Source organism: Notechis scutatus, chromosome 2 (assembly GCF_049901735.1).
Source record: "Notechis scutatus isolate UNSWTSFEM ecotype Mainland chromosome 2, rNotScu1.2, whole genome shotgun sequence".
Lineage (NCBI taxonomy): Eukaryota > Metazoa > Chordata > Lepidosauria > Squamata > Elapidae > Notechis > Notechis scutatus.
The window spans coordinates 232,899,802-232,914,686 of record NC_142010.1 but is presented as its reverse complement, the minus strand read 5'-3'; the positions used below and the strand labels follow the sequence as shown (position 1 = coordinate 232,914,686).

Here is a 14,885-nt window from a genome sequence, read left to right as displayed (position 1 = left end):
TACATATTTTGATTGTGACTTGTGTTTTCTTTTCAATGTTCTGCAGGGATGTTTCCAGTTAAGTCAAACAGCCACATGTATGCTTTGCAAACTGACTTGATTTGAACTACCAAGGAGACTAAAAAAAAACAAACAGAAAGCAATACCCTTATTAAGGAACTATCAAGGAGAAAACCTCACTTATATCCTGACATTAGCAAGGCAAGCTACTATATATAAACAGAGAGAAAATCTTCATTTACTAGAACTCATGTTTTCCAGTCAAGGAATAGAAGCAACAATGCAAAGGACAAAAAACAAAATAAGTGAGTCAGTTTGGCCTAGTGATTAAAGCACCAGGCTGGAAAGCAGGAGATCATGAGTTCAAGTTCCACCTTAGAGGGAATGTCACTTGGTGATTTTCCACTCTCTCTCAGCCCTACTCACCTCACACAGTTGTTATTGTGGGGAAAATATGAGGAGGAAGATGTGTTGGATATGTTTACTGCCTTAGGTTGTTTGTAAAAATAATAAAGATGGAATATATAAATCTCTCTATATAAAAGTGAAATACCATGCATCATCATAAATCTCCAGAACTGTAAAGCCTACAAACTTGAAATTTGGCTCTTATGTTCCTCTTGGCTTCTAGGTGCTCACTAAGAAAGGATTTTTCAGAATGACCATTAGAGCATTAGTATTTCCTATATTATTATTAACATGCTCTGGTGCTCTCCGCCTCCCCACCTGAAAAGAAATCTCTTCCAAATGCAAAACACAAGCAGAAGAGAGGAGTTTCAGTTTCAGTTTTAGTTTCACAGCAGCAACCAGCTTTAGTACAGAACAGTTGAGCTAAGCCAAACCCAGGCTCCTTCCGGTCTCTTCTTGCTCACACAGCAAATACTGCTTCAGTTTCCAAACAGCCCTCAACTCTCTCACACACTGACAGGATGCTAGCCAGATGAATACCAATGGGTGCTGGTAGGCAGAGACACATTTTTTTGTCCTTATTTTCCTCCCCCAAAACTAAGCCCGATCACATAGTTTCATAGCAAAGCACAGGTATAGAGTTAGTAAATAAATAAAATCATACCTCCCCCATTCTCTCTCTCTTCCAAGCACTGATTATGGAAAGAGGTCAAATAATTCTTAGTAGCAGTCTGAACTGATCTCCTGCAAGGGGCCATTAAATTAGACCAAGGACTCAGGTGGTCCATTCCTCATGCCCCAAATAATTATTTTACCTAAGCTCTATCTAAACTTATTGTTCTTGGAAATAAATCCCACTAAACGTAATAATAATTGTTTCTGAATAAATGTGATTACACCATTAATGAATAGAACTGTTTATAGACGTTACTTTGTAAAAAAAAAAAACCTAATCACAATAGGTATAGAAGTATGAAATGTTTGATGGTATAGATGATTCCTTTGGTCATCTCTAAGCCTACTAAAATATTTGAGGCATTGTTTTTGAAAGCTCCAGACAACTGTCACTTCTCAGGTATGCTGAAGAGAAAAATGTAAACTATTTTTAATCCACCAGAAGAGGAGTGAATAATATCTTAAAATAGAAAGAAGTGTTTCTATCTGGCAAAAGAAAATGACAGTCTAATGCTCTGAAGTGTGAAACTGAGAACACAATGAACATTGTAGATATTTTTATGTCTTATTTCTTTGAGTTTAGTTTGTTATAGTATACAGCAAAATAATTTTTTGAACATTCAACTTGTTTGTGTTGTAATACAACTTAACTTACCTGGCAATGAGCCCTACCTATCAGCTAATAAATATGTGTAGGATTTCAATGCATAGTTTAATGGTACCTAAAGAACTTTACTTCCGAAACAAGAATCTTTGGATACTTGGTAATCCTTTATTCTCCATTTAATGCCTTGTGGGTCAGGAAATGGAAAATGGAAGAAGTGCAGTCATCGCAAAGTTAATCAATTGTCACAAAAGAGGAAACTGACACCATTATTCATGGGTGCTGGGCGTCTGCCAAATATCTGCAACAGGCACATAATAAATCTGTTCTTTTAATTATGCAGAATGAATATGCTGTGTGTGTTCTGGTCATTACATTGTAGGATCAGAAGGGATCATTAGGCCACTGAGTCTGATCCTTTGGTCACTGCAGGAATCCAATTAAAAGCATCAGTTAGTTGTCTAGCTTCTGTTGAATATGCACAATAATGAAGAACAGCTTGCTATTTCTCTGAATAATTGTTCCTACTGAGAAAATGCTGTTATGGTTAATTCAGTAGAAATCAGCTTCTTGTAACTTAAATACATTTTCTGTATCCTACATTTTGGAACAATAGAGATTATATCTGTATAATTCTTTCAGGTATTTGATGATTGCTATCAATCTTCAAATCTTCTATGTTTCTCTTTTTAGGTTAAACAAATTCAGACTCTTGCTCCAAAGAATTCAGTTTGTGTTTCCACCAACTAGTCCCACAATCTAATTTGAATTTTTGTTTAAATTTTCTATAATTCTCAGAACTGTACATAACATTTGAAGAAGTGTACTTATTTTCTCTTCATGAAGAGTTAGCTTCTGAAATGATTAATTGCCAGGGGAAAAGAGAACCCTATAAAAATATCCCTTAAAACATCTTTAAAAAGTTGGAGCAGCATATTTTGTTAAGGATTGCTAACCTAAAGACCATTTAAATTTGGGGTATCTCTGAAATAGCCCACTTTGTATCATTATTTGGGGAATTTGTTTTAAGGCAAGGAATTTTAATTTTACATGAGTGATGGTTCAGACTGAGATGGCAGGCACTGATCTGGAAAAGTTCTTGAAGTTGAAATTGATGATCAAATGAAATATGAACTCAAAGTGACACAACTATGAAAAATACAAATTCCATGAAAGATATGAGGGAACAGAAATGAACCTGCAGTATGGTAGCATTTTTATAAAACTGTATATAAAACTATGACCATAGTAGGACATGAATACAGCTTTGACCACCACTTCATAAAAAAAAAAGAATTCTGGTGATCTGCAAAGGTATTTTTAAAAAGGCAGCCAAAAATTTACAGGAGCTAAACCACATATCTGACAAGAAAAGATTACAACATTTAGTGGAGATTATAGAGGATTTTATTGGGTAGAGAAAATTAAGCGCTGGATAGATTTGTCTGCTTTCATAATCCTAGATACTGGATGGACAAAAATAAATGCTTATCCATGTAGCACATAGTTAACTCTGATTGGCTGCCACAATAAATAATGGCTTAGCAATTTACAGTAAGTTATTTTAAAAAATCATATATGCACACATGGGAGTAAACCTCTAAGTTACTAATCATGTTGGCGATAGACTACTTTCAAAATCAGAAACTGTGCACATCTAATAAAAGTTGGTGGGCCACAACAGTGAAAAATTGTTATGGCCTTCATGTCCAGTTTCTCAGTTTCTTATTGTGGTGACAAACAGGATGCTGGACTTTCTCTCTGCTCTATATCAAGATGCCTGTTTTGATGTCTTAGATGTGAGGGAAGAAGTACTGCTCCAACTAGCATATGTATTAAGTGTACTACATTGGCAAGCAGAGCTTTGATCTTACCTGTTTTATTCTTGAGTCCACTTTTTGAAAACTGAATCATAAAAGATTCATCATTTAATATATAGATATTATTGTCCATATCATGAAATATTTCTTAATGAATCCTATGTTTCATACTAAATTGTGGATCCAACATCATTTATCTAGTTAATTCTAAGAAAGCAAATAAATGACATACTTTTATATCCATTATGCAAATACATATGCTTAGCATAAAGGATATCTATATCACCTATATCTAACTATCGTCTATCATGCATAAGCTTTATTGACATCAGCAAGATGTCCTACATCTGCCAATTTACAGACTTCCCAATCCATACATTTCGGTGGACTGACCAACAGACAGGAAATTTGATAATAAAGACTTTAGACATCCATACATAAACATAATGCACCAAAGCTCCCCTCTTTTTGTCTAGAGAAACCAAGTTAGTCATTTTGGAATCGTGGCCTCAAAAAAAGGAAAAGTAAAAATAACAAAGTCTTGCTCAAACTAACTCCAAAGAGATTCCTCCAATAGCCAGTCAGTGAAAAAGATTTGGCCTTGACCAAGAATGGCAAGAGATTTATACAAAGATCTGAGGGAAATCATGGATAGAGGAATCTCTATGTAAAGCAAAAATGGGTCTTTGAAGAAGAGTGAGAGAGACTGGAATGGGAACCTAGGAAAATATAGTAGCTTTTGAAATGTTTATACTAGAATTAATGTTCTTTCTTCATGGCAATTACATGTTATTACACTGGTATTCTCCATGAGATACTTCATGGTACTACATTATTACGCATCCTGGAACCTCATTATACCAGAATGCTTTCAAAGAAGAGGAAGCCAAGTTAAAGCATGGTCTACTTTAATAATCTTACTTCTTTCTTCTATGGAATAGTTATGTTTTCTATGCAGTCTGTGTTTTTATCAGCACTAAATGTCTTGGCAATTGACTATCTAAGGCAGGGGTGTCAAACTCACGTTGTCATGGCGGCAGCACATGACATATTAGGACATTTTTTTCCCTTCGCTAAACTGGGCTTGGGCATGGCCAGAGCTTGACGCATCCAGCCCACGGGCCAGGAGTTTAACAGCCCTGATCTAAGGCTAAGAGGAACATGATCAACTGGTCACGCCTACCCAGCCAGAGAACCGGTTGTTAAATTATTCAAATTCTACCACTGGTGGTGCTCATTATGAAGAAAAGGAAGAACTCTGTAGCATCACATTCCGGCTCTGATAGTTTTTGATGTATAGGTGAAACTCGAAAAATTAGAATATCGTGCAAAAGTTCATTTATTTCAGTAATGCAACTTAAAAGGTGAACCTAATATATGGGATAGACTCATTACATGCAAAGCAAGATAGTTCAGGCCGTGATGTGGCATAACTGAGATGATTATGGCTTACAGCTCATGAAAACCCCAAATCCACAATCTCAGAAAATTAGAATACTGTGAAAAGGTTCAAAATATTCTAGGCTCAAAGTGTCCCACCTCTTCCTGAGCCTTTAAATGGTCTCTCAGTCTGGTTCAGCAGGAATCACAATCATGGGAAAGACTGCTGACCTGACAATTGTGCAAAAAACCATCATTGACACCCTCCATAAGGAGGGAAAGCCTCAAATGGTAATTGCAAAAGAAGTTGGATGTTCCCAAAGTGCTGTATCAAAGCACATTAATAGAAAGTTATGTGGAAGGGAAAAGTGTGGAAGAAAAAGGTGCACAAGCAGCAGGGATGACCGCAGCCTGGAGAGGATTGTCAGGAAAAGGCCATTTAAAAGTGTTGGGGACTTTCACAAGGAGTGGACTGAGGATGGAGTCAGTGCATCAAGAGCCACCACACATAGATGGAACCTGGACATGGGCTTCAAATGCTGTATTCCTCTTGTCAAGCCGCTCCTGAACAACAAACAACGTCAGAACCATCTTACCTGGGTTAAAGAAAAACAGAACTGGTCTGTTGCTCAGTGGTCCAAAGTCCTCTTTTCTGATGAGAATAACTTTTGCATCTCATTTGGAAACCAAGGACCCAGAGTCTGGAGGAAGACTGGAGAGGCACACACTGCAAAATGCTTGAAGTCCAGTGTGAAGTTTCCACAGTCTGTGTTGATTTGGGGAGCCATGTCATCTGCTGGTGTTGGTCCACTGTACTTCATTAAGTCTAGGATCAATGCAGTCATCTACCAGGAGATTTTGGAGCACTTCATGCTTCCTTCCGCAGACGAGCTTTATGGGGATGCTGACTTCATTTTCCAGCAGGACTTGGCACCTGCCCACACTGCCAAAAGCACCAAAACCTGGTTCAATGACCGTGGGATTACTGTGCTTGATTGGCCAGCAAACTCACCTGACCTGAACCCCATAGAGAATCTATGGGGCATTGCCAAGAGAAAGATGAGAGACACGAGACCGAACAATGCAGAAGAGCTGAAGGCCACTATTGAAGCATCCTGGTCTTCCATAACACCTCAGCAGTGCCACAGGCTGATAGCTTCCATGCCACGCCGCATTGAGGCAATAATTGCTGCAAAAGGTACCCAAACCAAGTACTGAGTACATATGCATGCTTATACTTTTCAGAGGTCCGATATTGTTCTATGTACAATCCTTGTTTTATTGATTGCATGTAATATTCTAATTTTCTGAGATTGTGGATTTGGGGTTTTCATGAGCTGTAAGCCATAATCATCTCAATTATGACAAATCATGGCTTGAACTATCTTGCTTTGCATGTAATGAGTCTATCCCATATATTAGGTTCACCTTTTAAGTTGCATTACTGAAATAAATGAACTTTTGCACGATATTCTAATTTTTCAAGTTTCACCTATACATCACCAAAACTATCAGAGCCGGAATGTGATGCTACAGAGTTCTTCCTTTTCTTCATAATGAGCACCACCAGTGGTGGAATTTGAATAATTTAACAACCGGTTCTCTGGCTGGGTAGGCGTGACCAGTTGATCATGTGACTGGGTAGGTGATGTCACTCATCACACCCAGCCCCGCCTCCCAGCCACTCACTTCAAAGGCAGAGGTGGGATTCAGCCAGTTGGGTTAATCCCACCACTGGCTGACTCCACCCCCACCCATTCTTCGGTCTGTTTTTGGGGCATTTTTGGGACATTTCAGGCTGTTTTTCAGCTGCTTTTGGGGCCATTTTCAGGCCATTTTGGGGCCATTTTCAGGCCGTTTTGGGGGCATTTTTCAGGGCATTTTCAGGCTGTTTTTGGACTGTTTTCAGGCTGATTTTGGGGCCATTTTCAGATCATTTTTTCAGACAATTTTTGGCCCAAAAAATGGCCCACTGAAAACTGGCTCCAAAATGGCTGAAAAACAACCAGAGAACCTCCCAGAAAACAGGCCAAAAAATGAGGGGGTGGAGCCAGTCAGTGGTGGGATTTGCTGGTTTGCCAAATGATGCAAAATCTTAACTACTTCACCTTGAACCAGTGCAAACCGGCATCAGCCCACTTCTGAGCACCACCATAATTAGCACCATTGCTATTATGTTAAGTTTACAGGAAAGTAAGTACTCAAGCTGTGAGGTGCCTATCAGTCTCACAAGCCAATGTTAAATGGGAAGAAGTCAAACAAAACTATTTCTCTTCTTCCAAGAGAGACGATAGCAGCAAGAAAGCACTCCACAACTGAGGAGCAGCGGGAGAGTAGACCAATCTACAGTATGTGAAACACAAAATATTTCTGGGAGAAGAAAATAAAACTTTTCCTGATATTGCACCTGCTAGCATCAACTCACCACAGCTAACTTGCCATGGCCAACTCTCAATGGGACAATTCGCCATGGTGAACTCATTGCGGGACAGCTTGCCTTGGGACAAAAGTTACATAATATCAAATAAATGGTGGAATAGAATCATTAAAGAAAGGATGCAAAAGGAGGAACAAAATGAAATGTGATTGACAAAAATTAAAATATTGTCCCAAGGCAAGTTGTCCCACAGTGAGCTGGCCCAAGGCGAGTTGGCCATGGCGAGTTGGAAGCAATGAGTTGGCTGTGGCAAATTTGCCATGACAAGTTATCCTATTCCAAGCCACAGTTCTTAATTGTTGGCTTAAATCTTCAGAATTGTATGTTCATGGATATTTTTGAAAATACAGTGATAAGTTAACCTACCTCACTTAACTTTTCATGGAAGTTTTATTGAAAGAATGCTTATCCTTTCAGCACATAGATGCCATTATCACACCTGCTGATAGAAAATTTATTATCCGTTAGACTGCTGAGTCAAGGCACTTGAAAATACTAGATTGAATTAACAATAAAAGGCTTAAGTCATCCAATTATGCCTCATCACAGTGGAAGTCATTTTGTTGGGTGACAGCATAATCTTTTTTCCTGAAACAGAAAGAGTATAAACTGCAGAGTGCTAAGTCAACCCTGTCAAGAAACTAGAGTGGGATAGAAATGCTCACATTCAAATACCTTTCAGTTGACTATTTCATGTACATGTCTTCCATATAAATTTTATTCCAGGTTCCTCATTTCATATATTTAATTCATCTCCTGGGAATGTTTAATTAACTAATTAATTGTCAATTATAAATGAAAAGCATCTCTTCCTAACTCATATCCTAAGATACATTAATGAGAACATCAGATTTATTCAAGTTAGTACATGGCTTCATATGATCATGTGGGAGGGGGTTATTATTTTATTATTTTTATTGGTATTAGTTTTACTTCTTTTATGTGAAGTTTTTATATCCTTGTAAGCCACCTTGAGTCACAGCGAGTAGGTGGCAATATAAATTTTCTAAATAAATAAATTATATGATGGCCAACTTAAATGAAAACTACCAAGAAAATTGATGTAAGCCAAAGTGCTTCAGTCAAGAATTGCTTGTTTGTGTCACTTTTGAGTAAATTCACTTCTTGCAACACAACATAGACTTTGATTGATTTGGCTTAACTCGTACTAAGCAGAGGTGGTATTCAGCAGGTTCTGACCAGTTCTGGAGAACCAGTAGCAGAAATTTTGAGTAGTTCAGAGAACCAGCAAATACCACCTCTGACTGGAGATTTTACAGTATCCTTCCCCTGCCATGCCCACCAAGCTACACGCACAGAACCAGTAGTAAAAAAAAATTTGAATCCCACCATAAGTCACCTTTGGTTCACATTGAAATTAATGGTTTGATTTATCTGTGTTTGTGTAACTTTATATATATAAAGTTGAAGACAAATAAAAGATTAGTTGCATATTTGTTGTTCGTAATTTTATTATTTAGTATTTTTGCATAAGAGAATAAGCACAATATAAAGGGCAAAACTAGTGCTTTTTTTTTATTAATTGTTATAATTGTTCAATTATACCTCAGAACAGAAACTCAATGTAATGTAAACTCAGAAACAAGTTTTGGATGTATGCAAAAGAAATTCATGTGTGGCTTCTTGCAAGTGGTGGCCTCAGGTCTGCCAGTTAATTTTCTTTAAGCAGTTAAATTAGTTCCAATAATGCCTGTGAATGAATGGTATTCTAACATCCAAAAAGATTCATTACCATATAACTGTTCTGTTCTGGAAAGTTATGGGATTCTCAGAGGCAGATTTGAGATTCATGGAGAACAGGGTATGAGAGAAGGACAAAAAAAAATATTGCATAAATGTATTCATTTAACATTAGAGATAATCCCTAAGCTTCCATTTATAAGAATAAGAATTTGGAAATATTAGAATTAGTTCAAAAGCTGCTTAATCTTTATGATTCCTGAGCATTGGGATTATACCTCTATGATTTGTCCTGTGGTTGGACAGATAATGAGAACCATCTCTGTGCTCATTCACTTACCAGGTAACTGAAACTTCCTTATTACAAGAATTCCAGCAAAAGAGACACCATTCTAATCCCAATTAATAGGTGAGTTCATAAGAAAAGTATCATTTTAATGGTTTTTAAAAATGAACACTATGCATTTACTGAACCAAATCAATATAAAACAGTATCTTACATTAGTTTACATGTATGTTGCTTCTATATAGGCATAGTGTGTCCAGTATCAGTATATAAGACTTATTGACTCCTTCTTTTCTTGTAAATGGATTGTGTTACGAATACGCATCTGTCACCCTTTAAATTTATGTTTATATCCAACCTCAAAACTCCTTTTAAAATGTATATTTGGCTTGTTGGAAGTGAAGCCTTTAAGTTCTCCAAATAATAACGAGTGCAAAATTAGGACATATTTTTGACCAATATAACGGAATAAAATATAACTCTGATTTGAAAGGATATTCTGATTTGACGCCAAGGCAAAATAGCTTGTAAAAATCTTTCCTGAAATCAAATTTAATTCATAATTCACAATTAGTTCACGTTATCCCCATACTCAATCAACAATACTCCAAATTGTCTAAAATTGACTACATGCTTCTGGAATTTTGGGGATTTCATACAATATGTAGGTCTGCGCCCAAATCCCACAATGATGCCTTTAATACAAAGATAATTATCTGCCTGAAGGACCACATACCTACCGATATTTTGGAGCTAATATCAACCTTTCTTGTCCCCTTACCCCTCCCCCTTTTTAAAAAATGTACTATTTTGGGAGACTGATAGAATTGTGGGTTCTTTTTTAATCAATATGTTAAAAAAAGAGGCTAGTCAATCATTCATTATAGATGCTTTAATAATTTCTGAAGTTGGATTTGATTGCCAAAATAGCCCATACCAACTTTTTGATTCTATGGTAATATTTTTTTTTACAAAGTACATCCAAAGTAATGTATCAGACACATTCCAAATATATAATTTGCCCAAATAACACAAGTATTTATTCTTTTAATTTATACCCTATCTTTCCCCAGTCAGATGAATGCCTTGTTCCACTTTTAACATTGCAATTCACATGTCCATTCATGCATACATTAGTGCTGATAAAAAGAATCACTTCAGTCAAGAAGCTTAAATATTTATCCCGAAAGATCCGGAGATAGTCAAAAAATAAAAATAAAATACTACATTGAAACGGACTTTGTGACAATGATTTTATTAATGATCAAATAGATTAGTAAAATACAAGAGGACATTATTGAAAAATATTTGAAAGTTTGACCAATACATTGTTATAGAAGTAACAGAGTTAGAATCTTTCCTTTATAAATATCCATTCTCATTGTTTGATATATGCATATTTGTAAAACATGTAAATCTGCTTCAGGTTGCTTGAACCCTTTATAACAGAATTTAATTGTATACATAAATAAGTGGTTATTGTCTCAAAAGAAAAGGCATCTACATGGTATGGGTTTATACTTTTCTTCAGTAGCAGATTATGGAAGTAATATCTCAAAATTGAAAGTGTTCTTTATTTCATCAATATTTTTTGCAACTTTAGAAGATGGGAGTTGTTGTGGTCCTCATAGATTTCATAACACTTTCATTTCTTATGCTCAACCAAATTCTTCTCAATCCTGACAAAGTCTTAACATACAAAGTAATATAACAACAGTGCTGCTTGAATGCACTGGTATGTGCACTCAGCACTGGTCCTCAAAACAATACTATATGGCAATGATCAAGGTCTAATAATAGAGAAAACTGATGATGAATATTCAGAAATTTTAATTTGAAGTAGGTCTTTGCAATATCCTTCAATACATACACTAATTAACCAAGTATAATGTCAACAAAGACTTGTCTCATATCTTTCTACTTAGTCATCATGAAGTAGACATGTCCTGATGACTTGATCAGGGTGTCACTATTTGACATATATTTAAATTACAATTATTAATTGCCTATTATGCTGCTCTTTCTGAAAGAAACATCAGGAATTCCATTACAGATTTTGTCAAGGAAAAATGTTCCTAACTTTTCTTTCCATCTTATTCTCAAAAGATGTCAGGAGGCAAAGTCTACGTCTCTTCCTCTGCTATTTATTTCAAAAATATGATTGCCTAAGAAAGCTGGAGGTACTGGGTTGAAAGTACTACCAAATTGAGATGAAAGAATTGTTTAGTAGAGTACTTTTGAAATAGTGCCACTGTTTTCTTACAGTTGGCATACATGTGTGTATCTTTTGGGAAATGGATATTTATATTTTATTTTTAAATGTTTGAATCTTGGAATCATTCCTATGTGTCATTAATTTGATTAACCCCTCTAGTCGTCCTCTAATTTATCCTTGTGTTTGCATTTGAGAGAAAATAAATGAATATATTTTGTAGAGCCAATTTTCATGGGGACCATCTACATTCAAAAATAAAGTTTTGAAAATATCAATTTATTCTTTGAACACTGGTGTACAAATATGGGAAAAAATAGGACAGGAACAAAGAAGGAAACCAACAGAAAGAAGAAATGGCAAGAAGAAATCCTAAAAGCAACAGTACGGCCCTTACACCCATTTCCCTCCCACCGCCCACTACTTTGTATGTGATGAATACAGACCCTACTCCACCCCACCCACCTGCATCCATAACTCAGGATTAATTCTTCAGACAAGGCAACTGATTCTTTTCTGTTCTCTCCAGAGGTTGAAGGAGGGACTTGACTTTACAAGCACTTCAAGAGAAAATTATTGCAAGATGTTCCTCTGGGACAGTCACAGAGTTTTCCAATCCTGGCACCTTTTCTCACAGCACACTGCTCTCCTGCATCACACTGTCATTAACAGCAACCAACAATTAGATCAAGAGTGAAACTGCATTGGGCCAGAGGGAGAAATATCATAAAAGATTTTTTTTTTTTTTGCAAAAATACAAACTCTATATGTGAGGTTTGCATTTCCACCTGATTTAAAGGACTAAAGCTAAAATTCAATTATTTCTGTATCAAATGAATGAATTAGAAAAAATATTTCATTTAACTTTCTGTATCAGCATTGAAATTTTTTATAAAAATTGCTTAAAACATCCATTTTCTAGACTTCATGAAAAAGTTCAAATGCAATATGTGTAGAAATATATATATTTTTTAAAGTATCATACCATGGTTAGATGTCATCAATTATCTTTTTAACCAAGATGTAATTTTTTTTGTCAAAAATTCAAAATAGAAGACACCAAAACCCACAACTTCGCTATCATAATATGAATCTACACTGATGATAAGGTTCTTTTTCCTTTTCAACCATGTTCTAATATTTAATTCAGAAAATACTAGTTAGTGCAAAGGAGCCTAATTCCTCCTGTAAATGAATGACCAATGTTTTATTCAGATTCTTTTAAACTTTAGTCTCAGAAGCATTTCAATTTAAGTAATAGCCTAAAATATATGCAAAGAATACCAATAATCCAAGTGCAAAAATCTAGCATGACTACTAGGTTTTATTTCATTTAAATAAACTTCTCTCCAATAAATATACAGCTGCACTGAAGTTCCTTCAAGTAGACATATTTACAATATAATCCAGTGCATGGGATTTAATCCCCAAAAACAGAATATATATTTGCAGCTTTAGGATATTAGATAGAAAAGGAAAAAAGGGGAACAGAACATTTGTAAAGCGTTATTTCAGTATTTTCAAGCAGGACACCTAAGGTTTGACATGAGGGAAGGTAGAACATTATTATTATAAGGCTAACATTAAGCCTTATGTTGATAATGTGAGGATTAATTAATACAATGGGGTGAAAAAAATCATTTTTATTGGCGGTTTTCTAGGAAAAAGTTCTTTCCTCAATCAGATATCAGCTCCCTACCAACCTACTTCTGCTCCAGGGAATATGCTGTTTTAAAAATAACTTTTCTGAGTTAGAATCAGAACGCACTCACCATGGGAACTTGACCATACTTCTTTTCATAATGTGGGAGACGTTTGCTTTTCAGCTTCTCCAGGACTTCCTGCAGTGCTTCAATCTGCAGACACATGAACTAGCTTATTAGTAATAGATCAAGCAGCTGAATACAGAATGGGAGGCAAAGCATTTGACAACCTAAAAGAAAGCTGGCCGGCCTCTCATGGGCACTTGGGAACGGTGGATATGAAGAGCTGATATTAAGAGCTGTAGACCCGATGACCTCATTTAGGAGTTTTCTTCTTTTCAAGCTTCTTTTCCACTCCAACTTTCCCTTCTTATTCAGCCTATCTCCCTGCTAAGAATGGCTTTAAGTTTGCCAAAAGTTGCATCTCGTGAAATTTGAAGCAAAACGTGAGGAGTGAACAGCTACTAAGCAGTTTAAGGCTAACATCGGAAAATAGTAAAAGAAGCTGCTGAGATCAGTAATAGCCCCACCCGCCTATTCAGACGCTTTCTCGCTGGAAAACATACCAGTTCCTTTTCGTGGGACGTTTCCTCCATGGTGGAATAGAGATCCAAAGCTCGGGATTGAAGTTCGCCTTCTTCCTGACCGCGGACTCCCGCAAGCAACAACAAAGCGGCTCCAAGCAGGGCGAAAAAGCGAGAGCTCTCCATGGTTCTGAAATGTAGCTCAGCTTCGCGGAGCAGTCTTTATACGGATTGTTGGAGTCAACTGTTGACAAAGCTTATTGCACTGTGATACGTCATTCCACCAGCGGGTACCGGTGGAGGTGGGCGGCGATGGGAGGGGGTAGAATCTGATGATGAGTTAGGCAAGAATCTTAATTTCCTTCAGGGCAGACAGAAGCCTGAGAAGGTAAAGAAAACAAAATACAAGAGGAGCTATGAGATAAATTAGCTAACTTCTCAACAAAAACTTAGAACAGTATTGGTTTTCAGCACCATATATTGAATTGCCAGGTTCTCATCACATACCTAGCCAAAAACAAACTACACTGACATTTTGTGCATTATGTGTGAATCTCTCCATTTTGGTTTGTAAATAATGGTTTGTTTAAATAGTTTAAAGTGTGAACTCAGCCAATTAGCAACTCATAATTAAGCCAATAGCTTACAGTGTTATGCTGGATTCTTATTAAGATCCAGTCCATTTTGCCTATAGATGATTTACACAAGTAATATATGAGTTCTATATGCTTGATTTTGCTGGATCTCATACTGGTCAAAAGAAGTGAGCTGAAGGTTTGGGCTGAAATGTTATCAATACATAGATAAATGTACTTTTATTTCACTGTTCACCATCTAATATAATGGAGAGCAACCTTTAGCTCAAGAATTCCATGCAATCAATGCAGTATTGAGTCAATGCCCATAATTAATGTGTGTGTGTGTGATTTTATTGAGTACAATAAGAATTCTATGTAACTGTTTCCATCTCTTGTAATTTCATACTTTCCATTTCTCATTCTCTTTTTTACAACTAGAAATTTGATTTCATTAGTTTATAATGAGCAATTGCTCATTATACTTTTCTAATATGCAAGATAATTAGCACAAGATTTATACAGCTCATTGCTCTGAAACTATGGGCACAATAATCTAA

General features: G+C 36.3%; 1 protein-coding gene across 1 annotated transcript; it reads right to left on the bottom strand.

Moving 5' to 3' along the window:
* Positions 1-10,550: 10,550 nt before the first annotated feature.
* Positions 10,551-14,247, bottom strand: CARTPT (CART prepropeptide). The gene is made up of 3 exons (XM_026670654.2): positions 13,793-14,247; positions 13,296-13,379; positions 10,551-12,182 (listed from the first exon to the last, which is right to left on the bottom strand). The coding sequence occupies exons 1-3, from the start codon at positions 13,934-13,936 to the stop codon at positions 12,075-12,077; spliced, it is 336 nt and encodes a 111-aa protein (XP_026526439.1). The 5' UTR covers positions 13,937-14,247; the 3' UTR covers positions 10,551-12,074.
* Between the last annotated feature and the right edge of the window lie 638 nt (positions 14,248-14,885).